The sequence below is a fragment of the Gobio gobio genome (assembly GCF_949357685.1).
Source record: "Gobio gobio genome assembly, chromosome: 3".
In the NCBI taxonomy this organism is placed as follows: domain Eukaryota; kingdom Metazoa; phylum Chordata; class Actinopteri; order Cypriniformes; family Gobionidae; genus Gobio; species Gobio gobio.
The window spans coordinates 44,184,216-44,212,211 of NC_137099.1; the positions used below are offsets into that span (position 1 = coordinate 44,184,216).

General features: G+C 41.6%; 1 protein-coding gene across 6 annotated transcripts; it reads left to right on the forward strand.

Annotated features, from left to right (window-relative positions):
• The first annotated feature begins 5,391 nt into the window (after window positions 1–5,391).
• tcirg1a (T cell immune regulator 1, ATPase H+ transporting V0 subunit a3a) lies at window positions 5,392–27,989 on the forward strand. Of its 6 annotated transcripts, none has more exons than XR_013816240.1 (21): window positions 5,392–5,619; window positions 6,636–6,758; window positions 7,239–7,317; window positions 7,518–7,666; window positions 7,781–7,876; window positions 7,963–8,024; window positions 18,689–18,815; window positions 18,900–18,982; window positions 19,114–19,207; window positions 19,871–20,083; window positions 20,313–20,463; window positions 21,160–21,299; window positions 21,951–22,108; window positions 24,497–24,587; window positions 24,670–24,788; window positions 24,922–25,097; window positions 25,240–25,347; window positions 26,582–26,674; window positions 26,843–26,963; window positions 27,053–27,224; window positions 27,575–27,985. XR_013816240.1 is itself a non-coding variant. In XM_079813110.1 (21 exons), the coding sequence occupies exons 1-21, from the start codon at window positions 5,401–5,403 to the stop codon at window positions 27,663–27,665; spliced, it is 2,703 nt and encodes a 900-aa protein (XP_079669236.1). In that variant the 5' UTR covers window positions 5,392–5,400; the 3' UTR covers window positions 27,666–27,989. The 6 variants fall into 6 exon arrangements, 5 of the variants coding, with proteins under 5 accessions (XP_079669236.1, XP_079669235.1, XP_079669234.1 ...); XM_079813110.1 differs by having other exon boundaries at window positions 24,922–25,135; window positions 27,575–27,989; XM_079813109.1 differs by having other exon boundaries at window positions 24,922–25,135; window positions 26,843–26,981; window positions 27,575–27,970.
• The last annotated feature ends 7 nt before the right edge of the window (window positions 27,990–27,996 follow it).

Below are 27,996 nucleotides of genomic sequence, written 5' to 3' on the forward strand. Positions count from 1 at the left end.
TAAATGATTCAACTGGTAACTGTTTGAACATGGCATAACATAATTGATCTTGCCCAGGTGCTGTATATCCAGTGCCCATCAGAGCTATATTGAGTTCTGACATTGTAAAATCCACATCTAGTATTGACATGCCATCCTCCTTTTTTAACTTCACTTCCTTATTCTCTCTAAGTGCAAATTCTTTCTGCTGTTTATGTATATCACTAAGGTGTTCACAACTGTGTACTGCCACAAAAGTCCTCCCTAGCACTTCTGCCTTTCCTTTATCTGATACTATCATCTTCTCTCTATCAATCAAAGCTGGAATTTCAACCGACGTCCTTTTCCCACTCATTCTCTTGAACATAGCCCATATATCCCCTAACTCTACTCCTCTGCCTATGGTAGAACAGAATTCTCTCCAGTTTCTCCTTTTGTTATACTTTATTGTCCTACGTGCCACAGCCCTTTTCCTTTGATAATCTAAAACATTCTCGCATGAAAGATTTTTCTTTAATGTTCTAAATGCCTTGTTTCGTTCTTTAACAGCTCTGCTACATTCCTCATTCCACCAAGGTACCACTTTCTTCCTTCCCTTTGTTGTTCTTTGTGGGATACTCCATATTGCTGCATTTATAATGTGTTCTGTAATTTGCTTTGTGCATTTTTCTATATTTCCATCAAATGTAACCAGATTAACTGACTCTTCACAACATGCCCTAAATTTTCCCCATTCTGCTTTCTCATAACACCATCTGGTTATGGACATCCCTTCTTGGATACAAATGTGTGTATTAATTACAGTGAGAACTGGGAAATGATCACTTCCTATGGTAGTTTCTCTCTTAACATGCCAATCACATGTTTTAACTAAGCTTTCTGACACCAGTGTAATATCCAAGCATGATAGAATACCCCTATTCACATCTATTCTTGTACCCTGTCCATTATTAAGGCATACCAAAACTCTTTCTTCCATAATTTCTTCCATTATGTTCCCATTACTATCTGTATGATTACTACCCCAAAGGCTATTATGCGCATTAAAATCTCCACACCATATTTCTTTCCTGTATACACTCCCTGCCATCTCTTTTAATTTGTCAATAATTAATTTTTTGCATGGGTTATAGAAATTGATTAACTTAATATGACCCTCTTTCCTTGGACTACATATCTCGACCATAATACATTCCATATCCTCTGGACAAGGGAGCTCTCTAAATGCCAGCCCATCCTTGAGAAAGGTAGCACACCCTCCACCATTTTGATTGTTAGGCCTATCATTTCTTATAGAAGTAAACCCTGGTATAACAAAGTCCAAATGTGGTTGTAACCAAGTTTCTTGTACACATACTACATCTGGAACTACATCTAATTCATAAATATATTTTTTAAATTCTTGACCATTAGCTATGAGGCTTCTGGCGTTCCACTGTAGTATGTGCATTACCATAATTAGTGTTCTAACCCTCAGTTTGTGCATTTTCCCCATTTCCAAGTACTGTTAACAATTCATGTATCTGATCTGCCTTAACATCTATATCAAGAAATCTTTCTGCTGCCTCCACAATAGCCTTAATTCTATCACTTTTCTTTTTCAACTGTGATGCAACATTTATAGTGTGACAAATGAAAACCACAAAGTTTATCTTCTTAACTGCCAATGTTTCCTTATCAACTTCACACTTGTGATCACATGTAACCGGAGTATGAACAGGAGTCTGCCTTTGTGTTTGGTTAACTGCTACTATGTTTCTTTGATCCATTCTACTGGGGCTTTTATTTGATGCCGTTTCTCTCACTGTTTTTAGAGCTTCTGCATAAGACACTTTACTTAGTATCTTCACCCTCTGGGCTTCTCTGGCTTCTCTTTGTACTTCACATCCTCCAAACGCAGCACTATGCTCACCACCACAGTTACAGCATTTAATCTTCGTATCCTTTTCACATTTACCGTACTCATGCTGACCACCACATCTAGCGCACCTCAACTTTCCTTTGCATTGCTGTGCTGTATGTCCCATTCTTTGACATTTATAGCATCGAATAGGTTTGGGAATATACTCTCTCACACTGTAATTCATGTACCCTATTTGCACTGATTTAGGTAGAGTTTTCTCAAATTGCACTACAACCGATAGTGTTTCCTTTAATGATCCATCTCGTTTACTTTTAAGCCGTGTGGCTTCAATCACTTTACCTCCCTGAATCTCATTTTTTACATCTTCCATTGACATACTCAATGGTACACCTGATATAACTCCTCTCACTTTTGTCATTGCCCCTGGTATGTGTGCTTTCATTCTTTCCCCCTGCAGTGAGGACATTTTCAGTATCTTTTCTTGTTGTTGTTTGCTAGTTGCATGTATCAGTATTCTTTTATTGCTCATAAACCTAGCAAATGTAATTTTACCAATCTCTTTCTCAATTGCCTTAGTAAGTTTGATCGGGTGGTAATGTCCACCATCCTGATTAAACTCAATAATAACTTTCCATATGTTTCCTTGACCACTCTCCATGTTATCAGTTTTCTGTTTCTCAGACTGATTAGATCTCAGTTTCTTGCTTGTACTTCCCTCGCCAGTCTCGCTATACTCCGACCAACTTTTCCCTCTATTTCTTGCTTTTAAAGCCCTTTTCAATCTTGCTGTTTTGGGGATCGTCCAATCCATTTCATCTCCATCTGAACTAGTTGACATGATATACAGTCACAGTACAGTTTATGCGAATCCGCCAAAACACTTGCTCAATCAGCAATCCTACCGCGTTTCACTTCCGCTTTCTCGACAAGCTGTCCACACCGCCCAATCCGCCCCAACCAACCAACTCAGGCTCTTACCCACAAGGCTATAAATACCCATTTAGCCTCTACCAAACAAAAATAAAGGTAAATATCAAAATAATACCTTTACTAAATAAACTCAAACAAAATAACATTTACAACCCAATATCCAGTATCATGCCTAACATAATAGAATCATATAACCAAACATATGAAAAGGAAAATACTCAATCAAACAAAGGAATAACTGAACAAAATAAATCTAAAGATCCCTCCTAAAACAACACATGATGGTACAGTCCAACTTCCTCTGGAACAGCATAAGTTTGGAGGCTGAAGCCCCGCCTCTTCCTTTGTCTGCTGCCACATGGAATGCGGCCGTCACTCCATGGACCTCAAGTAATCTAGGACTCAGGTAAAATTAAACAGCAAAGAGAAATATAAGAAGTGTGCACCCTTCTGTATATTCAAGATCTTAATAAACTTTAACTCATTTCCTTGTCCGGTGTTGTTATTATGATACAGGGATTTAAATAAAGTAACAAACATTAAATTAAACTTCAAAACTAACTAAAGGTAAAGGTCAAAATGTGAGGTGAGCTACGCACCCGTCACAATTTGTCACCCAGATTCTCTGCATTTACATTTATGCTGAGAACAGTGCCATTCCATTTTTCCATCCGTAGGTTAGTTGTGATACGAGCCTTCCAACACCAATAAACCATAAGCACAAAGACATGTGTCATCACTGAGAATGTGAAGAGTTGAAGGCCCATGTCTGACAGCATCTAACATGTAAGATATAAGTGATATGTCAGCCTCATCATGAGTGTCAATGCTGTCAGCACTACTGACCATCATGATCTTATTTCCTACATTGAAAGTACACAGGAGTTCGCTCAGCCTTTGTTTGTTGTGCTTGTTTTTCAAGACTGTGGCTCGACTAGGTAGAGGTGTAGTCAATGAGAGCTTGTACTCTGTGCAGCTCTCTCCTGCTCTTCTATGTCTCTCATGGTCCTTGGCAGACACCTGCAAATATCTGTCAAAGATGACAAAAGTTTGGGTGTCGTTACAACTAAGCCGATGTCCCATGCTGGCTGCAAGATCTGCCACTGTCCCAGACGATGGCCAAACCACGTGATAAATGAGCGGATGCATCCACGATGACAACATCTGGTGGCTGGGGATTGCAGACTGGAATTCCGAGCTGCTGGACAAGCACTGACTTACTGCCCTTTCGGAGGCATCCATTGTCATCAATGAAAGACAATGAAGGGGACTGGGCTAAGCTCATATTTGAAGAGAGAAGAGAGCTCAATTTTTCTCTGGCCTCCCACCACCAGTAGAGCAAATTATGACTCAAGGTCACAAACAACCTTCTCACTGACCTTCATTCCCTAGAACTTTTTCAAATCTATTAATTTCATATTATATTGTGCATCACAGTAACTTATCTCTCTTAACAAATAAACTTTTTTTAAACCGCAGTGCTACATCCTACCTCGGCTTCAGTGGAGTTGGCAGGGTTGTTTTATTTGACACAGCAGCGGCCTAGAGTGAAGCAATGCACATCACGCGATTTAGGCATAAAGCTGGGCTCAGTGACATTAGTATGGTCAACAGCAAAACCTAAATGACAGATTCACACATTTTGAGGTGACCAGGGAGTGCTGTAACACAGTGTTAGATGTAACCGTGTTAGATGTAACACTGTAAGTTTGACAGGTCAGAAAAGAGCTGTGGTAATGTCATCAATATCATACACTACCATCTTCTTTTTGAGCTCACAGAAGAAATTGCATGTGACTGTAAGGAAATTTGTAGATTGAAGTAGCTATTTCTCTAGTTTAATTTGTATTTATGCTAACTTCAAATCCACATGCTAAAACAGTTAGCCTTGTTTTGGGTGGGGATAACAGTTTATTAAAAAACTGATGCTCAAACAAAAAGTGTTACAACCGTCCCCGGTCTCCCCCTACTTCTAAGTGTTTTAAACATGATATGTGGGTAGTTTTTCTCATCCATTTGAAAGTTAAATGGTTAGTTCTCCCAAAAATGGCAATTCTGCCATTAATGACTAACCCTTATGTCGTTCCAAACCCGTAAAACCTTCATCTCCGGAACACAAATTAAGATATTTTTGATGAATATATATATAGATAAATATATAGATGCATATAGCTAAATTAAGTGTCTGTGTCCTGGTAAAAAAGGCTTGTTATTCTCTGGATTTAAACATTCTTGGAAACATCTGGGATAACTCAACAAAATAACACTCTTTTAGTGGTTTTGGGATATTTTGATACAAAATCTTACATATTGTGCCTTTAACTTTATACTTTTGAGTATCTTGGTGAATAATAATAGACATTTTCTAGGCCTATTTTTTGTGTGGCTGGTTCTTACATTTGCCATTGCAAATGTTATTTTTATGATCTTACTTTTGAATTAAATTGTATTGCTTCTCACATTACGTTGACATTTTTCAAGTTTCATTATATTTTGCATCAAAAATAACTCTGAAAACAAATAAACATTAGATCATTTATGTGTTACTTTCACTATCTAATCATCATCTAAACATGTTTATTTTCCTCATTATTTAGCTTCTCATTGGGTTTAGAGGTAAATGGTACATGTGCTCTTGGCTTGTGTGCTGTTGCAGGTCTAATTCATTGGCTGAATCACATGGCAATGACTGGAGCTGGAGTAATGATCGGCCACGAGCTCAAAGACCCGCTGTTTACATCGCAGAGCCTGATAATAGAACTGACCATGAGATCAAATTGTGGATGATTAATTTCCCCAACATCGATCATCTCGGATTTATCATCGATCCTTGTCTCTTATATACGGTAAGATCGACAGTTTAATGCGCATTTGAATTGACCTAGAGCTCCTCGTTGAAACCATAAATTGTAAATACTGCATATTATAAAACCTATTCCACGGCAAATTAATCGTTTGTTCAGTTCACAGTAATGTCTTATTTATTTCTGTTGGCGGATTTTGTTTATGTTGTTACGCCATGTTGTTGCTGCAGTAACGGGACACTGCCGCTATTTTACTCTGAGCAACAAGACTGCATTAACGTTACGCAAAGAGCGTAATGATTATTCTAAAGACTAGAATAATTATCATAAAGACACACCATTTCGATTAAATATGTAAAGTGATAAATGTATACTTTCACCACCCTTTACACTGTCCTGGAAGACAAAGGGGTCTCCTTGTAACGTTACTGCTTTACTTGTCTGGTAAAATCGAGAAAATGCCTTGCTGCAATACCGTTGTCTACTTGTTTATAAAGGGTGTGTAACAGTTTGAACAAATTATCATTCAATGCTAAAATCTTTATGAGCATTCATATTTCCAATGCATTTAGTATAGTTTTACATTTTAATTGCAGAAACAATCAAAAGACTCGACCCTGGTCCTATCAATAATCAATACAGATCCATATCATTCTCTTATAATGTGTTATAAAGTACTGATCACAGCTACAGGTCTTATCTCAGATGAGTTTCAGATGACTCTAATTGAGGATCTGTTTCTCTTTCATGAGCGTATTCATCACATGGTGGGTGAATCCCCCATGAAATCTCAATTAGATTACCAACTAACCACTGTCATATGCAACCCTTCAGTGTACAATCCTTTTTTGCATCAAAATTAGGAAAAGCACAAGCTACCCTATTAAATATGTTGCGCTATGCCCAATAATGGCCTTTAATTTTACTGTCACACTGTATATAAACACACTTATCATTTGTTCTTAAATTTGCAAGATATGAATATGCTTATCTCTCAATTACTTTCATTTTTGTACTGTTTACATTGTTATTGTTGATATTTGTACACATTATTTCAGGCTACCATGGGAAGCCTCTTCCGAAGTGAAGAGATGTGCCTGGTCCAGCTTTTCCTCCAGGCAGGTTCGGCTTACAACTGTGTCAGTGAGCTCGGGGAGTTGGGCTTAGTCGAATTCAGAGACGTGAGTTAGTTTAATGGATACACTATAGTTTGACGTCTGTAAGATAATTTTATTTAATTAATACTTTTAATCAGCAGTTAAGAATTTTATATGGTTAAAAAAAGATTTCTATTTGAAATAAATGCTATTCTTTTGAGCTTTCATTGCATCAAAGAATCCCAAAACAAAGTCACTGTTTCCACAAAAATATTAAACAGTACAACTGTTTGCATTCCACAATATTACTTACAGTTTTTACTGTATTTGTGATAAAAAATAAATGCAGCCTTGGTGAGCATAAAGAACTTATTTAAAAAAAAAATCCCACCAACCCCAAACTTTCGAACAGTAGTCCCAACAAAGAGAACAAAGAGCCTAGACATTGGCAGAGCTTTCAAATATGAAGTTTCCATATAAAAATGTGTGCTCTAATATGTACGTTTACACTTTCTTGCTCTTTATCCCTCTTGTTGTTGTCTCTCTTAAACCCAATTTTCTCAGTTGAATCCAAATGTGAATGCCTTTCAAAGGAAGTTTGTTTCAGAAGTGAGAAGATGTGAAGAGCTGGAGAAAACCTTTAGTAAGTCTGTCTTTAAAACCAACCCCTATTATTATGTAACCAATAAATATTTACCTTTCAGTGAAAAGCTACCCCGTTATTTCAGTCACTTTGTTTTTATTTCCAGGCACTCTTTGACAACTCTTTAAAGAGTTGGAGCATAATCAGTGTAGCCTGACTGTGCACATCCTCAACACGTTTCCCCTCCCCTTATTCCTTAGAATATCTGGAGCAAGAGATCAGTCGTTCTCTCTATCCTCCTCTGAAAGGGCTTCTACCAACAGCCACGCCAATCCCATCAGCCCCACTGCCAAGAGAGCTGCTCTCCATTGAGGAGGAGAGCGAGAGACTTGCCAGAGAACTCAAAGAGGTGAGAGGAGGAAAGAGAAATAGGCTTAGAAATCATGAATATCTTGTGTTCCAGAAAAGGAGATCATTATAAACATGTAGTGCAAGTGGTGATCTTGACCCAGTTTGCATGTAGGTGTCAATGAACCGGGATAGTCTACGTAACCAATTGATCCAGCTCAGCCAATACAGAGGGGTCCTGAAGCAGAGCATTTTACTACCAACCTCACAGGTAAAAAAAAATCCAGTTCTCATCATGCTTACCTCCAAGAGATGTCGCTCAGATGTTCACCAAATCTTCTCATAATGTCTTTAAAGCTTCCTCCTCCAACTCTTGAGACCACAGCACTATTGGACAGCAGGCAAGATATGCGTTTGAGGTGAGGAACTAAAGGTTCAGTCACATTTACTGTTGCTCAGCGGAATCCAGTCATGTAAATTGGAATCCGCATGTTTGGGAATTTAACATAAGGGTGAAAATTTCCCCATTCAGATTTCACTCATGTTCAGGTTGGCCATGTGAACTCGCCGTGTTGGCCAACAGAAAGTTGCCTGGTTTAAAAGTGACTTCTGTTGGAGCCGTGCTTCATACATCCTTACACAAAGGACAACGGACCGTTTATATAAATATCACTAATGTGATCACACTAGAGCCCTGCGCGGGACTGTTTTCTTCATCCCGCTCCCGCCCGCACCCGCCGAATTTCTGACCATTACCGCCCGCTCCCGCAACGTATGTGTTACACTCCCGCCCGCTCCCGCAATATGTATGTCCACTCCCGTCCGCACCTGCAAAACTCTGAGAATTTATTCCCGCACAATAATAGAGATGCATTGATTTTGTGTCTTCTCCCGTCCCGCAGGAAAAAAAAACCACGTATTTGTATTGATATTATTAAAGAGATTCATGGGGTTGTTTGTTTCGTTTCCCTGGCCTGCATGTAAAAAAAAAAAAAAAGACAAATACATTCAAATATAATTTCGTTTTTATCAAAAACTTTGCACATAAAAATAGACTGCTTTGCAAAACAGAAAACAGAAAAACAGATTGAGAAACAAAAAACAGATCCCAATTCGTCGGTCAGTTCCGACGTACGTCGAACGTGACCGACTGAAAGGAAACCTGAGAAAACATGCTTCAACAGAACGTAATGTGAACACAAAATAGCAAACGGACATTTAGAAACAATCCATTTCCACTCACTAAACTTCTATGTATTGTTTGTCAAAAACACCAAACAGTCAACTTGACCTGCAGGGAGTGCTGAGCGTTTTTGGTGAGGTATGATCAAGTAGCTATGTATTTGCCAGCTGCGCAATATGTGGATACATATAACGTTATACCGCATGATTTTGCCTACCAAAACAATTGAGAAACTTCTCCAAATGTCAGACTTTCCTTGCTTAGCTTTTGTGCTGTATATACCTCGTTTAAGGTTCTTTTCTACATCATCTATTGACATCTTCTCCATCATGTCGTTAGGCAACCTCCCTATCCCGCCGATTCCCGCTGTGTTTTTTTTAGCCGCCCATTCCCGCCCGCAGCAAAATTCAAACCGCCCGCTCCCGCGAGATTTACGTTGGGTCCCGCGGGACCCGGCGGGACTCAATCCCAATGCAGCCCTCTAGATCACACCTCAAAAGAGAGAGGGCAACTATCATTATAATAGTGATGCTTGCCTTAGCGATCTAAGGAAAGATAAAAATGTGAATGTTAACCCTTAAAGGAACACTCCACTTTTTTGGGACTTTTGCTTATTCACTGTATCCCCCAGAGTTAGATAAGACCATACATACCATTCTCATCTCCGTGCATCCCATAACTCTGTCTGACGCACCCACCGTTAGCCCAACTTAGCACAAAAACTCTAGGTACATGGCTCCAGCTAGCCTAATGCTCAATTAGTGACAAAATAACACCAACATTTTCCTATTTACATGTTGTGATGTGTATAGTCACAGCGTGTACAAATAACAAGGTTACATGAGAAACAGCCATATTATAAACGTATACAAACTGGGGACTATATTCTCAGAAGGCGCAGCACTGCTCTACTTCTGCGGAGTGATTTGCTCGCAGGACCGGAGAAGCCCCGCTGTTACGTCTGTCAACAAAACCAACGTGACTAAGAAGATAGTAGCGAACGTAACTGTTGCATGGCTGACTTTGAGGAATTGTCAGAGGATTTTTACTTTGTATCAAACCAAAATCCAGAACCATATCGTTTTGAGCCACAATACACAGACAAGGAGTTACAAACTTTGGAAGCTGATAGACAAGACGGCGAATTACCTCGAGCACCGCTCGTCTGTTACTGTGACAGTCAGAGCGCGTTCTTGACAACACAATACTAACATTACAGAGCGGGATACATGGAGCACCGGAACAACTGCAATACAGTAGTGACCATCCTATTCATGAAATAGTGTCACTAACGTTACATTAGATCTAGCTAATGGCGCTGTTACAGGAGGCTAGTCATCTAAAATAAATATTATTGAACTAAAATATAGAATATTTATTCAATTGAAAAATAGTTAAGGTGTATGGTCACATACCTGAGGGCTAAATACAATAAAAAACAATAGGTTACTGTCGTAACCCCGGTTCTCTGAAACATCGAGTGGAGAGATCCACCTATGGGAAGGGCATCCGTACCTGACCTCTGCAGAAGCATCCAATTGCACCAAGTCTGACAAGACAGGCAGGAGCGCGCAGCCAATGCCCGGTAAGGCCCCACCCCTTACCTGCGGGCATATATAGCCTGCACGCGCTACTGTACTCCAGTAAGAATATTCGCTTCTCGTGCGGCAAGCGGGGCAAGGCTGGTGGATCTCTCCACTCGATGTTTCAGAGAACCGGGGTTATGACAGTAACCTATTGTTCTCTTTCATCATCTCGTGTTCGAGATCCACCTATGGGAGAGACATGGACAGCTCCCCGATTGCCCAATATACTCACAGTGAGGTCCTGTTAGCCAGAAAAAAGACGGTCACCCCCAAGGGGGCGGTGCTTGACACGTCTCATAATCATGAACCCGCCAAACGGACGCACACACGTAACTGCGGTGTGCAAGCACGACATGAAACGTGTGTGGCACACACAAAAGAAGGCAGGGTCAGGAAGACCCCACCCCCAAGACTGAATGTGCTACCGAGGTTCTGGTGACATCCAGCCTATAGTAACGCACAAACGTATGGGGAGAAGCCAAACTGGCAGCAGAGCAGATATCCTGCAGTGATACTCCCCTGAACAGAGCCCAAGAGGCGGCTAAGCCCCTCGTGGAATGAGCTCTGATGCCCCCTGGGAGGTTGCACTCCCTTCAATTCGTAAGCCAAAACTATAGCGTCCACAAACCAATGTGAAAGGCATTGTTTAGACAGGGGATCCCCTTTGTGGGGAGGAGCCCATGAAACAAAGAGTTGATCACTCTTCCGGAAAGCACTGGTCCTAGCCAAATATGTCTGTAACGCACGGACCGGACACAGGGCATTCAGCCTTTGATCCTCCGCGGAGGAAAAGGGCGGAGGGTGAAAAACGGAAAGCTCCAACACCTCCGATGTGAACGCAGGAAAACATTTCGGCATGAAGGCTGGATTAGGCTTAAGCAAAACCTTATTTCCGCCCAGAGAGAATTTAATGCACGAGGGGTGAACCGAGAGTGCATGTAACTCACTGACACGTTTGGCTTACGCCAAAGCCAAGAGCAAGGCTGTCTTGAAGGACAGCAACTTTAGGGAAATATTCCCCAGAGGCTCAAAAGGGAATTGAGACAGGGCTTCCAGCACCATGGAGAGGTCCCATTCAGGGATCGTTCCCCTAATGACTGGCAACGAACGACGGGCACCCTTCATAAATCGGCGGATTAGAAGATGCTGCCCAACCGTTGAGCCCTCAAAACCCACATGACAAGCAGAAATAGCTGCCAGATAGACCTTAATAGTGGAAAAGGACCTTCCTTTATCCATGAGGTCTTGGAGGAAACACAAAATATAAGAAACTGAGCACTGATATGACGTGAGACCCCGCCCATCACACCACTCATCGAACACTTGCCACTTACAGCCATATAAGGACCGTGTTGAAACGGCCCGGGCATTCTGTATAGTAGCCACCATGCGCGGGGGAAGCCCTAACGCGCTGAGGTTCGCCCTCTCACGGGCCAAGCCCAGAGAGCTACCCTGTCCGGGTGTGGGTGATAAATCTCCCCGTTCGCTTGACACAATAGGTCTGTGCGGAGGGGGAGGCGCCACGGCTAGGCATGTAACAGAGGAATTATCTCCGCCAGCCAGGGCGCTTTGGGCCACCTGGGAGCTATCAGGATGAGAGACAGGTGCCCCTCTTTCACCCTGGCCAGTGTTGGAATTATCAAGCACAGGGGAGGAAAGGCATACAGCAGCACTCAGTGCGTCCACCCCGAGGGACGAGTCCAAGTACTTTAGCGAGAAGAACATAGGACAACGGCTGTTTTCGCGCGAGGCGAATAGATCTACGGACGCCTGTCCCAATCTCATCCAAATCATGTCTGCTATCTGAGGATGGAAGCGCCAATCTCCGAAGAGCGGGTTCCCCCTCGATAGAAGATCCGCGCCTCTGTTCAGAATGCCCAGAACATGAGTCGCGCGTAACGACAGGAAAAAATTGACTGCTCCATACCAAAAGCTTGTAAGCTAGAGCATGGAGTTTCGACGAGCGCACGCCGCCTTGACGATTGATATAGCCACTGCCGTGGTATTGTCTCAGCGTACGAGCACATGATGTCCCTGCAGACGGGGCAGAAAATTATTCAGAGCCTTCCAAATAGTCAGAAGCTCTAAATAATTTATGTGCTCTGAACGTAGTTTGCTCGGCCACAAACCGTTCACAGTTCTGCCCTCTTGGGTGGCACCCCAGCCTGTTAAGGACGCATCCGTCGTCACAACTTTCCGCAACATAACCGTCCCGAGAGGGGCGCCCTGTGCGTAAAAGTCCACGCTCTTCCAGTGGCGCAGAGCTGCCGCGCGGGTGCGCGTCACTGTTACCGAGCGACAGAGATCGTGTAACGGGCTGAAATGTAGTGACAAAACCCACTTCATGAACGCCCTCATTCTCAGGAGTCCTAGTGGCAAAACCTGGATAGATGAAGCCATAAGACCCTGTAGCCTGAGACATGTGCGATATTGCACCCTCGCCCCTTCTCTGAACTGCGACAGACAGTTCATCAGAGAGAGAATGCGTTCCTGTGAGAGACACGCTCGCATGGAGACTGAGTTAAGCTCCATGCCCAGGAATATCACATTCTGGCTGGGTGTAAAATTGCTTTTGTTCACATTCACCCTGAAGCCCAGAGATGTAATGTGCGCGAGCACGCGGCAGGTGTCCTGCAACACCTTTCCCCTCGAATCGGCTATGATGAGCCAATCGTCTATGTATGTCAGGATCCGTAGACCAGACATTCTCAGGGGAGTCAAGCCCGCTTCCGCACACAGACAGGAGCTGCGAGGGCTTAGACTCATCAAACGGCAGGAACATGAATTCGTAACAAATGCCTTGATAGGCGAAACGAAGACACTTCCTGTGAGGTGGATAAATGCTTATGTGGAAAAAAGCATCTTTCAGATCGACCGATGTGAACCAGTCGTTCCGTTTTATGGCGCGGGCGAGCGAACCATGAGTTAACATTCTGATATTGTATTTCCTCAAATGTTTGTTCAACACCCTGATGTTCAGAATAGGACGGGGGAACCGTCCTTCTTTGGAGCCAGGAAATAACGAGAATGAAAACCCTGGTTTATCAGATTGGGGGGTAGGCTACCACCTGAATCGCACCTTTGCTCAGCAGAGAGGAGATTTCCTCTTTCAGAACGCGCGCCGTGTTTTCCTCTGTGTGAGAAAAACGAACGCTGCTGAAAAGTGGGGGTTTCATTGCAAACTGCAGAATATAACCCTGCGATATTGTACGCAATACCCATACGGGTGGTTCTGCAGCTTGCGAAGCAGACACACGGCTCGCGAGCGTGCCCACTCGCGCCGTGCTGGCTTCGTGTTTGCCCAGCTGGCTTATTTGTGGTGCAATGACGCCCTCTAGTGGAGAAACTAGGGACGGCATGCATGGGTTCAGAGAGCTGTCCACTCTTTGCAGAGAAAAGTGCTTTCCCTGCAGAGAGAGGGTATCTCTCTGTAACGAATTAATATGATTCGTCTGATTTAACGTGTTTTTGTGTGTTTTGTTTTCGGGAAAACACTGGGGTTTGGGAAAACTGGGGCCGAAGCCTTTATTAGCTGAGTGAGGGGACACAGTATGTGCGGTGTGGTGACACTGCTTTTGCACTTTCCCTCACAACAGACAGGGGGTCTGTTGTGAGGGAAAGTGCAAAAGCAGTGTCACCACACCGCAGGGGAGACACAACCCATCCACTAAACACATAGGCTGGGCAGCCACGGGAGGGGGGCACCCTCCAGAAGAAACCCTCCGTCTTTTGGACAGGGTTACTGCAGAAAGAGAGTTCAAAGAGCTTGTCGCTCGAGAACGGTTTTGATGAAAGTTACATCCCGGGGCCGGGGAATTAGGCAAACGCGCCTGGCTTGGGGCCGCCTTCCTAAGAAGGCACAACTTGAAGGCCTCGTCCTCCTCCTCCTCCTGGTCACATCCAACAAAGCAAAGCGCCATGGAGCGCCCAAAGGTTTGAAAGGTCTGACGAGCGCTATGGAGAAACAAGGTTGTAAACCGTGATGATCTCCTTCCATAGTGCAGGAGAGGAAGATCCCTAGCTGTTGGCCCAGGTCGTCCAAAATTTCCGCCTGGTAAGCGGAGAGGAGGAGACATTTAGGGCCCTAACAGCCAAGGCAGAGGATTGGCCTGGTGCACCGAAGCAGAAAAACGGTTCATCAGGGCGAGCAGCCCTCCCTGGACTGGGTTGAGGTGCCTGGCGATCGCTCAATAGCGGGCGGTTAACCCATGCCAAGAGCCGCCATATTTTAACCTCCAGACCCGCGAGACCGTGTTTAAAGTCGAGCGGGTCGCTCCAGTAATGCCGTGTGTGCTTAACGCACGCTAGGAGAACGTGAAAGTTGTTACCTCAGGCCGAGGGGAGCTCCCAGCATTTTACCGTCGTAAATATCCCTCTCCTGGTTGGTGGCGCTCTGTGGAGCCGATGTTGAGACAAGCGGCCGCTCGCTCACACATCCAGGAAGATGGATTGAGGCAAGGCTGCGGGGGCGCAAGCCTGGGGAATGCCAGAGGGCGGGATGGCGTCCTCGTCCTCTGATGGTGCGTTCACACCGGACGCGAATGAAGCGCTTTGCGCGAGTGATTTACATGTTAAGTTACATTTCATGTTAAGTCAATGCAAAGACGCGAATAGGCATGCTGCAGCGCAATTCGCGCGAATGAGAAGTCCCGCATCGTCGTCATCACCGGACCCTGCCGGATCGTTGGCGAGCGGGGGGTTTCCCGCAAAGATGTCCTCTTCGGGGAACTCAGGATTGGGCTGGTCAGCCCAGACAAGAGCAGCCATGCCCCGGGAGGTCCCCGGTGGCGGGCTGTCGTCACTATGTCCCACTGGGTAGCAGCAACTTTATGGTGGCGTCGCAGGAGTAACTAGGCAGCACCAGGCAGTGACTGCAGTTCTCCGGATTCTCTATGGCCTCTTCCGCGTGCTTGAGGCCCAAGCAGACCGCGCAGAAAGGGTGAATATCATAGCGGCAAGAGCACCACACGCGGCCGGGCAGGCCCGTGATAAACTACCGCCGGAAAGAAGCAGGAATAGAGAGCGACATACCAGCGAAGAACTCAGAACAAATCTGTGGCGGCAGCCGTGGAACAGGAATGACGAGGAAGAGCGTGGGCGGCTCCGAGAGCAGACACAGAGAAACTGGCAGAATAGGAACTGTCACGCCCGGGGGAGGCTGATCCGAAGATATTTCCTCCTGCAGACAATAAGTGAGCAGCGCAAATTCGACCTAGCTGTATCAGTGCAGAGATCGCGAGAAGCGAATGTCAACTGGAGTACAGTAGCGCGTGCAGGCTATATATGCCCGCAGGTAAGGGGTGGGGCCTTACCGGGCATTGGCTGTGCGCTCCTGCCTGTCTTGTCAGACTTGGTGCAATTGGATGCTTCTGCAGAGGTCAGGTACGGATGCCCTTCCCATAGGTGGATCTCGAACACGAGATGATGAAAGAGAACAATAACATTAATGTTAACAATGTTGCATCTCCATCACTCTCCATTATAAAACAATCCTGTATGGTTGACGTAATAATCAATGCCCACTTTGCTGTACTGTTTACCAAAACTTGCTGCAAACACTTGTAAAGCTGAGCTGTTGTGTATCAAGCCATTCAAATGTATTGACACAGCGCTAGAAGTATTGAGAGCTTGTGAAGCTGAAGCACGTGACCGCGCGCGTCGCCGCGAGATGAAAGAGCATGTCGCAACTCCGTTTTTCAACACTCTGGCTTTAAAGGGTAACTAAACCCTAAACCAACTTTTTTTAGTTAATGATCTTTAATACTGGGGCTTTATTAATGCCATATTAGCGCCAAAACGCTATTTACTGTTTGAATTTTGAATCAAAACTTTAAAAAAAAAAAAGTAAAAGCTTAGACTTTGTTTAATATCAAAAGCAGGTTTGGCAATTTGGCGTGATATTAAGTTGGGAAGCGTGAGAGCGTTAGTATCACGCCAAATGCGTGAGAGTTGGCAACCCTGGCTCTGACTGTCACAGTAACAAATGAGCGGTGCCAGAGGTAATTCAGCGTCTTGTCTATCAGCTTCCAAAGTTTGTAACTCCTTGTCTGTGTATTGTGGCTCAAAACGATATGGTTCTGGATTTTGGTTTGATACAAAGTAAAAATCCTCTGACAATTCCTCAAAGTCAGCCATGCAACAGTTACGTTCGCTACTATCTTCCTAGTCACGTTGGTTTTGTTGACAGACGTAACAGCGGGGCTTCTCCGGTCCTGCGAGCAAATCACTCCGCACTCCGCAGAAGTAGAGCAGTGCTGCGCCTTCTGAGAATATAGTCCCCAGTGTGTATACGTTTATATGGCTGTGTCTCATGTAACCTTGTTATTTGTACACGCTATGACTATACACATCACAACATGTAAATAGGAAAATGTTGGTGTTATTTTGTCACTTACTGAGCAGTAGGCTAGCTGGAGCCATGTACCTCCAGTCTTTGTGCTAAGCTAGGCTAACAGTGCATGCGTCAGACAGAGTTGTGGGATGCACGGAGATGAGAATGGTATGTATGGACTTTATTTGCGGAGGACGAAATCCAGTGTGCTCTGGAAAGTCGCGCAATCCTAGGTCACCGGACTAATCTAAACGCAGACAGCAGCAGGTCTGAGGGATAAAGAGCATAGATATCCATAATAAAGGCTAGAAAGATGTCTTACGGCGGAGTCTCTACCGTCATCACTGGCGGCCATCTTGTCACAGGTAGGGCTCTGTGGTACCTGATGATCTGCATGAACAAAAATACTCTTATCTCACTGAAATCTTGACGGATTTACAAATGGTTTGGTTTCTTATAAACGTTATTAACGTGGCTATAATTATGGATGCTTGAACAAATTATGAATAATTTTTCATAAGTATGCAGTGTCATAACTACATCTCTGACGTTTATAACAAACCAAACAGTTTGAAAATCGGTAGAAAATTGAGCAAGTTATGGTTATTTAAAAAGTGCAAGCACCCATGAAAACAGTGCTACGAGTGAGCGAGCTGCCTGTGACAAGATGGCCGCCAGGTGCGGACGTCGACCTCCATTGGCCAGCAGCGCGGACGAGACATCTAGCCTTTATTATAGATATCTATGATAAAGAGTTCCTGGGACAAATTGTTCCGGGTAATTTCGGTGGAAACGGGGCTATATTTGGATCTTTAGCGAACCGGATCTATATCTAATACGAATGGATCTCTACCGTCGTGATAATATAAAACTCTCCTGATATTAGAGTACCAATTACAGAAGAATAAAATAAAGCATATTTTGTTACCTTTCGGAGTTTGGAAGGCTTCAGTTTGAGTAGATGTTTCACACCACCATCACTGTCCTCGTCAGAGCTCATTTCCCAGTACATTCAGCATCTGGCTCATATTCATATTCTTAAATATGGTCTCAAAACTATCATTTTCAATATATTCAATATTTTGTTTGCCGACAGCTTCTTCACCAGTAACAGTGACACTAATATTTTATTTGCGTTCAGAACTTGATCTGCAGTAAATCACTGAGCCATTTCAATCATTTTCGAACCTGAAAAACATGTTCGGTGTGATCTGGGCCTAACAGTACAAATTTTGGATGTCCCTTATCTGACCCATATATTTCTGGTCTTGGAGTCTCTTCTAATGAGCTGATGAGTTAAATCATGTGTTTGATTAGGAAGAGTTTGAAAATGTGCAGTGTTGGTATGGCTCCAGGAACAAGGTTGGGAAACACTGTGTTAAGGTGCGGACACATTAGCAAAATTTTGCATGCAAAAAAGTCCACTGTCTATTGTAAATAGCCGAGAGACTTATGAAGCACTGCTCATACAGAAGTCCCTTTCAAACAAGTTGCTTTGTGTTGGGCAGCACAGCGAAGTTGGGTGACCAACTTGAACATGAGTGAAATCGGCGTGGGGAACTTTTTTGCCCTCACAAGAAACTCCCAAACACATGGATTGCTTTTGGAATTACTGGATTTCACCCAGAGTACAGTGACATGACATTTGTGAAATTTTGTGGGCAAAAGGTCCGTTGTCAGCAATGTATGAAGCACAGCTTGCACAAAAATCGCTTTCAAAGCAAGTAGCTTTCTGTTGGTCAGTGTGGCAAATTTGTGTGAACATGGGCGAAATCTGCTCAGGGAAATGTTTTACTGTTGCGTGAAACTTCCGATCGCATGGAATTCCAATTGAAATGACTAGAATTTGCTAGCAAAAATTTGCAGATCAACGTAAATGTGAGCGCACCTTTTTGCAATAAGTTGTAATATTATTTTCACATTTCAAATGTGAAAACTATGTAACAAGACACTAATAATGTTATTGAATTCTTTCCTGCAAAGCTTTGTTGCTGGTGTGGTTCATCCATGGAAGGTTCCATCGTTTGAGAGGCTGCTATGGCGGGCCTGTCGTGGTTATATCATTGTAGACTTCTGGGAGATGGAGGAGAGGCTGGAAGTGCCAGACACAGTAAGAGAGTGTTACATTAAAATGAATCAGAAACTCATTTTGATGAAAATGTCAATTGGCCATAAACGTTTTTCCTGCTCACAGGGAGAGATGATTCAGTGGACTGTCTTTCTGATCTCTTTTTGGGGAGAGCAGATTGGGCAGAAAGTAAAGAAGATCTGTGATTGGTACAGTCTTTGCTTATTTAAATTGAATTATAGCTTACTATAGTCATGATATCACATTATTTCCATTAATCCCACCCCATCTTTTCCATTTATACATGAGTAATATATAATCTGTATCTCTCTATTCGTAGTTTCCACACTCACACCTTTGTGTATCCAGAGGGCTTGGAGGAGAGAGAAGTAATACTTCAGGGGCTGGAAAGCAGGATAGTAGATATCAAAACGGTGACTGAAATGTTCCCTTTATCCTTTTATTTTGTATAATTACATTCTCTTTGAAATAAGAGCATACAGTGTAAAGTATTTAGATAGTTCAGACATACTTACAATGTATAAACTTCATTACATAGATAAGAATATCAAGTGGCACTAATTTGAAACAAAATGGTACAAGCACATTTTTTAAGCAAAACATTACACATTATAAGTTAACTTATTTTACTTTCATAATCTGATGCATTTCCAAGTAAAACAGGATATTCAACTAGAGAAGAAAATAAAGTACACGCTTTATTCAAATGTTAAAAAAAAATAAAATAATAATACTTTAATTCAACAAGGATGTATTAAAATGATGCAAAGTGACAGTTAAGACTTAAATTATTACAAAAATATATATATTTCAAATAAATGCTGTTCTTTTGTACTTTATATTAATCAAATAATTCTGGAAAAATGTAATCACAGGAATAAATAGCATTTTAAAATCGTATCATTTGATCTAATAAACACAGCCTTAAAACAGACTTCTTTCACAAACATTAAATAAACTTTTGAATGGTAGTGTATATTATTTGGAATAATGTGCATAAAAAAATAAAAGTTATATAATTTTGACTTTAAATAGTTTTAGGTCCACTCTCAAACTTCCCTCTCGTCTGTCTGCAGGTGCTGTCTCAGACGGAGCAGTATATGCAGCAGCTGCTGTCTCGCTGTGTGTGTCAGATGCCACAGTGGAAGATACGAGTGCAGAAGTGTAAAGCTGTGCAGACGGTCCTTAACCTCTGCAGCCCTTCAGTCACAGACAAGTGTCTCATCGCAGAGGCCTGGTGCCCTGTGGCCAAACTGCTTCTGCTCCAGAGCGCTCTGATAGAAGGAACGGTGAGAAAAGGCTATTTAGAAAACTGTTTCACATGAAATACATCACCGAGATGTCAAATGTTGATTTTTAAGTATTAAAGAAGAATTGCGGAGCACACACTTGTCATACTTTTTTAGATGACTAAGTTATATAATAGTGCACCAAAGGTCACTCATTTAAAGCAGGATTCAAATCAGTCAATCTCACAATAGCGTATTCGTATTGTCTTTTCTTTTTTCTATTTCTTAGAGAAAAAGCGGTAGCAGTGTAGACTCCTTCTACAACCGTTTACCTGCACCCACATCTCCTCCAACACTCTTTAACACCAACACATTTACTTCCAGCTTCCAGAACATAGTGGATGCTTATGGTGTGGCCAGTTACAGAGAGGTTAATCCAGGTAACACAAGCACACCGTCACATGGACATAGTTACCTAAAGTTGCATTTAAAGGGTTAGCTCACCCAAAAATGAAAATTCTGTTATCATTTACTCACCCTCGTTCATCTTCGGAACACAAATGAAGATCTTTTTGATGAAATCTGAGAGCTTTTTGTCCCTCCATTGACAGCTACGCAACTTCCACTTTGACGCTTCAAAAAGTTCATAAAGAGATCATAAAACTTATATGAATTTAGTGGTTTAGTCAAAATTTATATGGTCACGGTCACTTTATATCTAAATCTGGCACATTTACATGATGTAAATCATGTTAATCATGTAAAGCGAACGAGTCTCTTCAGAAAATTTGGACTAAACTGCTCAATACATATGGATTCATTTTATGATCTCTTTATGAACTTTTTGAAGCATCAAAGTGGTAGTTGCATAGCTGTCACCAGAGGGACAAAAAGCTCTCATATTTCATCCAAAAAGATCTTCATTTGTGTTACGAAGATAAATTAAAGTCTTACGGGTTTGGAACGACATGAGGGTGAGTAAATGATGACAATTTTTGGGTGAACTATCCCTTTCACAGTGAATTATTATTATTGGTAGAAATCTCCATATGAGAGGGTGTTGCTTGAGATGAACCTATAAAAACGGTAAGTCACGGTAAATGTCTTGTGTGTGTGTGTGTGTATTCCCTTCTCAGCTGTGTACACCATCATTACTTTTCCCTTCCTGTTTGCGGTGATGTTTGGAGATGTTGGTCACGGTTTACTCATGACATTGGCTGCCCTGTGGATGGTTCTGGAGGAGAGAGACCCTAAAATGAGGAATAGCACTAATGAGGTTTCTTTCATTTTATACAGTACATATCATAATCTTTACAGCTGCCATCAAGATGGAAAAAAGCATTTGAATAGAACATACTATACATTAAGAGTCTCTTAATTTTTTTTAAGAATATCAAGTATACTGGTCATCTTTCTTCAGCTTTGAGATTGTACACTACTTTTTCAAAAGTTTGGGGTCAGTATATATTTCTTGTGCTCACCAAGGCTGCATTCATTGGATCAGAACTACAGTAAAACAGTAATATTGTGAAATATTTTTTTACAATTTAAACAATTTTTAAAGTGTCACCTCATCCTGTCACGTGATCATTCACAAATCATTCTAATATGCTGATTTAGTGGCCAATAAACTTTCCTTATTATCATTATTACAGTTTTGCTGCTTAATTTTTTTTGTTGAAATATATATTTTTTTTGATGAATAGAAAGTTCAAAAGTATTTTTTTTGTAACTTTATGTCTTTACTGTCACTTTTAATCAATTTCATGTATCCTTGCTGTACAAAAGTCTTAATTTATATAAAAAAATATATCTTACTGACCCCCACATTTAAACCGTACTGTATCCGTCTATTTTTCTCCATCACTTTCTGTAATGTACTTAGGGTTGTACAGAATTAGTTAGTTATTCGGTGCGTCTCTTTTAGATTTGGCGTATGCTGTTTGGTGGGAGGTATCTGATCCTTCTGATGGGGTTGTTCTCCATCTATACTGGGGCTGTTTATAATGAGTGCTTCAGTAAAGGACTCAGTCCTCTTTCCTCTGGCTGGCACCTCAAACCCATGATGCAGCACTATAACTGGAGGTAAACACACACGCACACACACACTATTAAACCCAAGGCAAAGGTTAAATATAAGTGTGACAAGCAGGGCGAGGCTGAGGGGCCATGAGAATGGGGCGAGGCCGGCATTCTCACGGCCTGCTTCCCACAATAAGGTAGATTTTAACTAAAATATTTAATTTTGCTCTAAGGACAAGGGTATCTTTCCTGGGCAATAATGGTGGATATGTTCAATCGTTTTTTTGTAAAGATAGACTAAAGGGTTAGATCAACCAAAAATGAAAAATAATTATTTACTCACACTCATGTCATTCCAAATAAGACTGAGATATTTCTGTCCCTCCCCTGAAAGTCCACTCAACCAAAACATTAAACATTTACACTTTAGTTCATAAAAGCATTAAGACAAAGAACTTCCTATATTAGCTCCATCTATGTGCATTTGTCAATGATTATATGTGATTAAAACAAGCCTAAATTAACCCTGTTAATCATATAAAGCGATAACGTTTCTTCAGAAGACTACTCAATTAGTATAGATTACTTTTACGATGCCTTTAATAACTTTGAGGGTTAGCATTTTGGTTGCACAGACTTCCAATGGAGGGGCAGAAATCGAAGATGAACCAAACGTCTTGTTTGATTTGGAAAGACATGAGGGTGTGACTCTTTACTACAGTGATTAGGTCGCCTGAGAAAATTTGCAGAACAATAATACATGTGACCGCAAATTTTCTCAGGCGAAATCCAGTCCTTTCAATAGTTCTGTCATGACAACTCTCGGGCGTGTTTGGCGTGGTAATGGGTATGACAATGTTGATATGTTTGATCTTGGCGGAATAGACCTGCTGCGCTGCTTCTGTCATTGCTGCTGCAAAGCATGTACGGGACTTGCTATTGCCAATACATACATGACACGTTGCTGTGAGCAAGAAAGACCCATTTATGTTTCTGCTGGTGGGTGCACACACTCCATACCACCACCACCCCACATACATGCAAATACATTACCAACCAAATATATATATTAAAAAAAACATTTTTATTCACCCGTTTCCATGAGCAAATGATAACTGGGCAAATTATACAGATATGCAAAAAATGCCCCTTAAAACATTTTAACATTCATATTATTAATTATAGCCTACTGTTAGGCTACTGTGATTTGATGGTGCGTTGATGATGAATTACTCAAGCTATTCGTGTTTCGCAAAGAGAAGCACACACACTGCAAATACATTACCAACCAAAAAAAAAGCACATCATGTCCATGAGTTTCATCGCGAGTCGCGCTCTCGCTGATATATAGCCTACCTGATGGTCAGTAGTAGTTCACTAAATAGAATTCAATAAGTACCTATTTACAATAAGCACTTAACTCAAAAATAACTATTAAATAATAAAACAACTAGAGAACTTGCTAACTAAAATCAGCTTGAAAATGCTCTCTTGAAACAAAGGTGAATCCGTAATTTCTTCACTGTTATTTCATCAGTCACTCGTGAAAGTATGGTGGTTGAAAGCTTCTAGAGACAATTCTAGAGAAAGAGCCAGTAGAGATTCACGAATGCACAGGAAGTTTGAGCGCGGACACATACAATCTGAGCGAAACCACTGTATATTTGAAAGTGTGCGTCCAGTTTTGTGCTAGAGTGAAGGAAATCCGCTTGTGAGCGGAGATTCATTAGATGGAAGCGCCCTCAAGTTACAATAATGCACTCGCAACATTTGTCGTTAAAATAACGCCATAGAAACAACCTCAAAAGAACTATAAAAAACGAGAAGAAAGTGGTGTGTGAAAGCTGCAAAAGCTTCTATTTTTATTGGTTAAAATGAATAGAGAATATAATGTGTTTTTCCGGTGGCTCGAGCACCCACGAGATCGCAGGCTGCTGTACAATATAGCATACATAAATTACCCATAGCAGATCTATACAGGTGGAGCTGGGGAAGGTGGAGGGTTTCTGAAATTTGGCTAACAATACAGCAGGAACCAATCAGCTGCGCCCTATAGAGAGTGATGTGATTGCAAGCAGATTGAGGTGAGGACCTATCAGCCTGCGCCATCTAGAGTTTCATGACAGAACTTTGTATGAATCGGTGCGATTGGAAATTTCACACGAGGGTGAAGGATTTCCCCACACAGATTTAGCAAATGGTTCAATTTAGACACAGATTCTCCACGTTAACCAGCAGAAAGCTGATTGGTTTGAAAAACTTCTGTTGGAGCTGTGCTCCATACATCTGCACACTTTTGACAGTAGACACTGGACCTTTTTTGTCTGTGAAATTTCACTAATGTGTTCACACTTTGACTCTGTGAACCTGATCAATTATCCACCATTTCAGCTTGCCTATGTGCTCTCATTTTACGCTCACTTTTGTCTACTTTCTTCTGGGCTGGTTCAGTGATGAAACTCTGAGGAGCAACCAGTACCTCACTTTGGATCCCAACATAACTGGAGTATTCCAGGGACCGTATCCATTCGGCATTGACCCGGTAACCACCAGGCCTTTAATCAAATCCCCCTTGTGTCTAGCTCACTGTGAGGCTTGGGTTTGACTGTTTGACTGGTTCTTAGATCTGGAGCCTTGCCAGTAACCACCTCACCTTCCTCAACTCCTATAAGATGAAGATGTCCGTCATCATCGGGGTCATCCATATGACTTTTGGAGTCTGCTTATCCTTCTTCAACTACATGTGAGTCATAAAGTACGATTCATTTCGGTCTTCCATTACTTGCTTTATATTTGTGAACTGTTCTGGTTCTATGTGGATTACAACTTATTCATTTTTTTTCCCTCAGCCTTTTAATGTTACACTTTCTCCTCAGGTACACAGGGGATGTGAGCAGCATGTTTCTGGTGTTGATTCCAGAGCTAGTGTTCATGCTGTGTCTTTTTGGGTACCTTGTCTTCATGGTGGTGTTTAAATGGATTGCGTTTGGACCTCAGGATTCAGACCGCGCTCCCAGCATCCTGATCCACTTCATTGACATGTTCGTGTTTGGTGAGAACCCAGACAACCCACCACTTTATACAGGACAAGTGAGAGACTCATTCAGTATTCGCTGATTCTTGTAACTTGTTTTATATCATACTACAGTTTTACTGCTGTGACTAATACATCCATATCCTGTCACACTCTTTAGGTGATAGTTCAGAGAGTATTATTGTGTTTGGCGCTGCTAGCAGTTCCGGTGCTGTTACTTGGAAAACCATTTTACCTGTATTTCAAGCACAGGAATAACAGGAGAATGGTAAGTTTGAAATCAGGCTGTTCTGGCATCTTTGATTTAAGAAAAATCTATACATTTTAAAGAATTTACTTTGGCTTTACAGAGTAACTTAGTTGACAGGTAACATAGTTGACAATTCACCATTTTGAAAGGCAGGCTTTGTTTGGCCAATCACACAACCTATAATAATATACCATACAGTGTAACAGCTGATGGTCCATTAATATAGACTCTGGCAGTTGGTTATTGTAGATAATATTTTTTTTTAAATGAAAGCTTTTACAATATTGTGTTCAAAATGTCCACTATGAACCATTATGATTTTGGTCATGGGGTGTTGTGATAAACCATTTTTAGTTTCAGGGATGTTAAGATAGTTGTTCGGTTAAGATAATTCACCCTTCGCCGGGAGTTTGATTGACAGGCAATCTGACCAATCATAATTTTTGTCCGACAAAACAGTCAAGAGAGTTCGTAGAATAACACAATGACGTCTTGACGCGGTTGAAACAACATTCCTTCTGATGATGTGTGGTGTGAGAGACATAGCAACAGTAACTAAACGGGGCGGGTCTTTGCGAACGGTCAATTGACAGAACTTTTGCAGCCAAATGGTTTTTTCTATAAATTCTTAATTTAAATTGACATTTAAAAAAAAAAATTCCTGAAGTATTTAGATTTCAGAAATAGATTTATTACTTTAACACTTTTTTCATTTTGAACTCAAAAACCGACTGAAAATTCAAACAAACTGAAACATAGGCTGCATACAAATATTTGTGAGATTATGTTTTCCAATAATGGATAAAATATGATTTTGTAAAGAAATGTGTTATTATCCGTGGATGTGAAAAGTACCCCAAATTGTAGAATGAATCATTAGAATATTTTCTGAAGGATCATGTGACACTGAAGACGAGTAATAGCTGCTGGAAATTCAGCTTTGTCACACTCACACACCACAGGAATAAATTACATTTTAAAATATATTAATAGAAAACATTTAGTTTAAATAATATTTGACTGTATTTTTGATGTGGGTGAGCATAAGAGACTTTTGTTGAAAAATTCTTACCAACTCAACTTTCAACCAGTAGTGTAAAAAAAAAGCTAATATATGTACATATTCTTGAGCAAATAAGCAATAATGCACTTACCAAAGAGGCGTGTGGCTCTTTTTGCTGAAATGTGAGTGTTCTTGAAGTTTCTCCCATACAGTCTCCGATTAAAAAAAGGTCTTGGCCCTCTATTTCAGTTACAGGAAGAGCAGCAACACCTCGTCACAGACACCAGCTCTATAAATGCTCAACTGGGAGACCTAGAGGGAGGAAGGGGAACAGAGGAACAGGTGAGAACAAGAAAAGATCATAACACCATTCCTCAAATGAAGCAAAACATTAGAAGAGTCGAAGAGAGAGGTGAAAGGGTAACATTCTGGTAGATTCAGAGTTCATTTTCCATTCCTCTGTAGCAGTGCTACTGAAATACTGTATGCTTGTCTTTTTAACCTTTACAGGAGTTTGATTGGACAGAGGTTTTTATGCACCAGGCCATCCACACCATAGAGTACTGCCTGGGCTGCATCTCCAACACTGCATCATACCTTCGACTGTGGGCCCTCAGCCTCGCGCATGCACGTATGCAAATACTCACAAGTATTACATGTTCACTTAAAGGTTAAATTGTCTGTTGTAGGTGCTTAGTTAATTCTGTATTTGTGTGTTAGAGCTGTCTGAGGTTCTCTGGGTGATGGTGATGAGAATTTCACTCTCGTGGCAAGGCTATGTGGGATCTGTGGTGCTGTCGATCATCTTCTCCATCTTCGCCATGCTCACGATCTCCATCTTGCTTGTCATGGAGGGGCTGTCAGCCTTTCTGCACGCCCTACGTCTGCACTGGTGAGAAAAATCACACACAAACTGAATAGTGCAGTGGTTCTCAACCAGGGTGTTGGGACCCACTAGGGTGACGCAGTGATTGACCAGAATGCCGCAGGGTTGTTAGTCTCTCTAATTAAATAAAACTTACTGGTTAATAGCAACCCACCCCGACCTCCACTTAATAGTTTTGTATGTGGGCTGCCAACTCTCATGGACTCACACAGTTGCACAGTTCTCATGCCACACATCCATTTTCGCACACAGTGAAGAAAAAAAAAGCAAAGCAATGAGAACACTGACAGACGAGAGAGAGAGAATTCTAATTAAACTCATTAGGAGTAAAACATTTATTTTCCAATTTGTTGCAGGGTGGAGTTTCAGAACAAATTCTACAGTGGATCTGGATACAAGTTCAACCCTTTCTCCTTTGCATCAATTCAGCATCTTGAGGAAATGTAAATATTCCCTGTACAAAAAAAAAATCTACTTCATTTTGGAGCTGAATACGTTATCACCCAATTAATACAAGAGTGATTTGATCACTTTGGAATGAAATTCCGTCATCTACTCATCCTCAGGTTGTTCCAAATTTGTATGCCTTTTTTGTGCAAAACAAAAGTTTTGAAGAATGTTCACTGGACTCTGGCAGCATGTCAGGAGCATTTTCATTCTTGGGTGAACTATCACTAAAATAAATGCTGAACACATGATGTATGAATTACAAAATACACAATGCTACTAATAAAGGTTTTGTGTAACTATTAAATGAGAATATTTGCATTTCTCAAAG

Bases quoted from the DNA above. Each gene is read 5' to 3' on its own strand.
- tcirg1a (XM_079813108.1), top strand. From the start codon at position 5,401: ATGTGCTCTTGGCTTGTGTGCTGTTGCAGGTCTAATTCATTGGCTGAA. The intron at 24,789-24,921 runs GTGAGTCATAAA...CTTTCTCCTCAG, and splicing joins TTATCCTTCTTCAACTACAT to GTACACAGGGGATGTGAGCA. The intron at 25,348-26,581 runs GTAAGTTTGAAA...CCTCTATTTCAG, and splicing joins ACAGGAATAACAGGAGAATG to TTACAGGAAGAGCAGCAACA.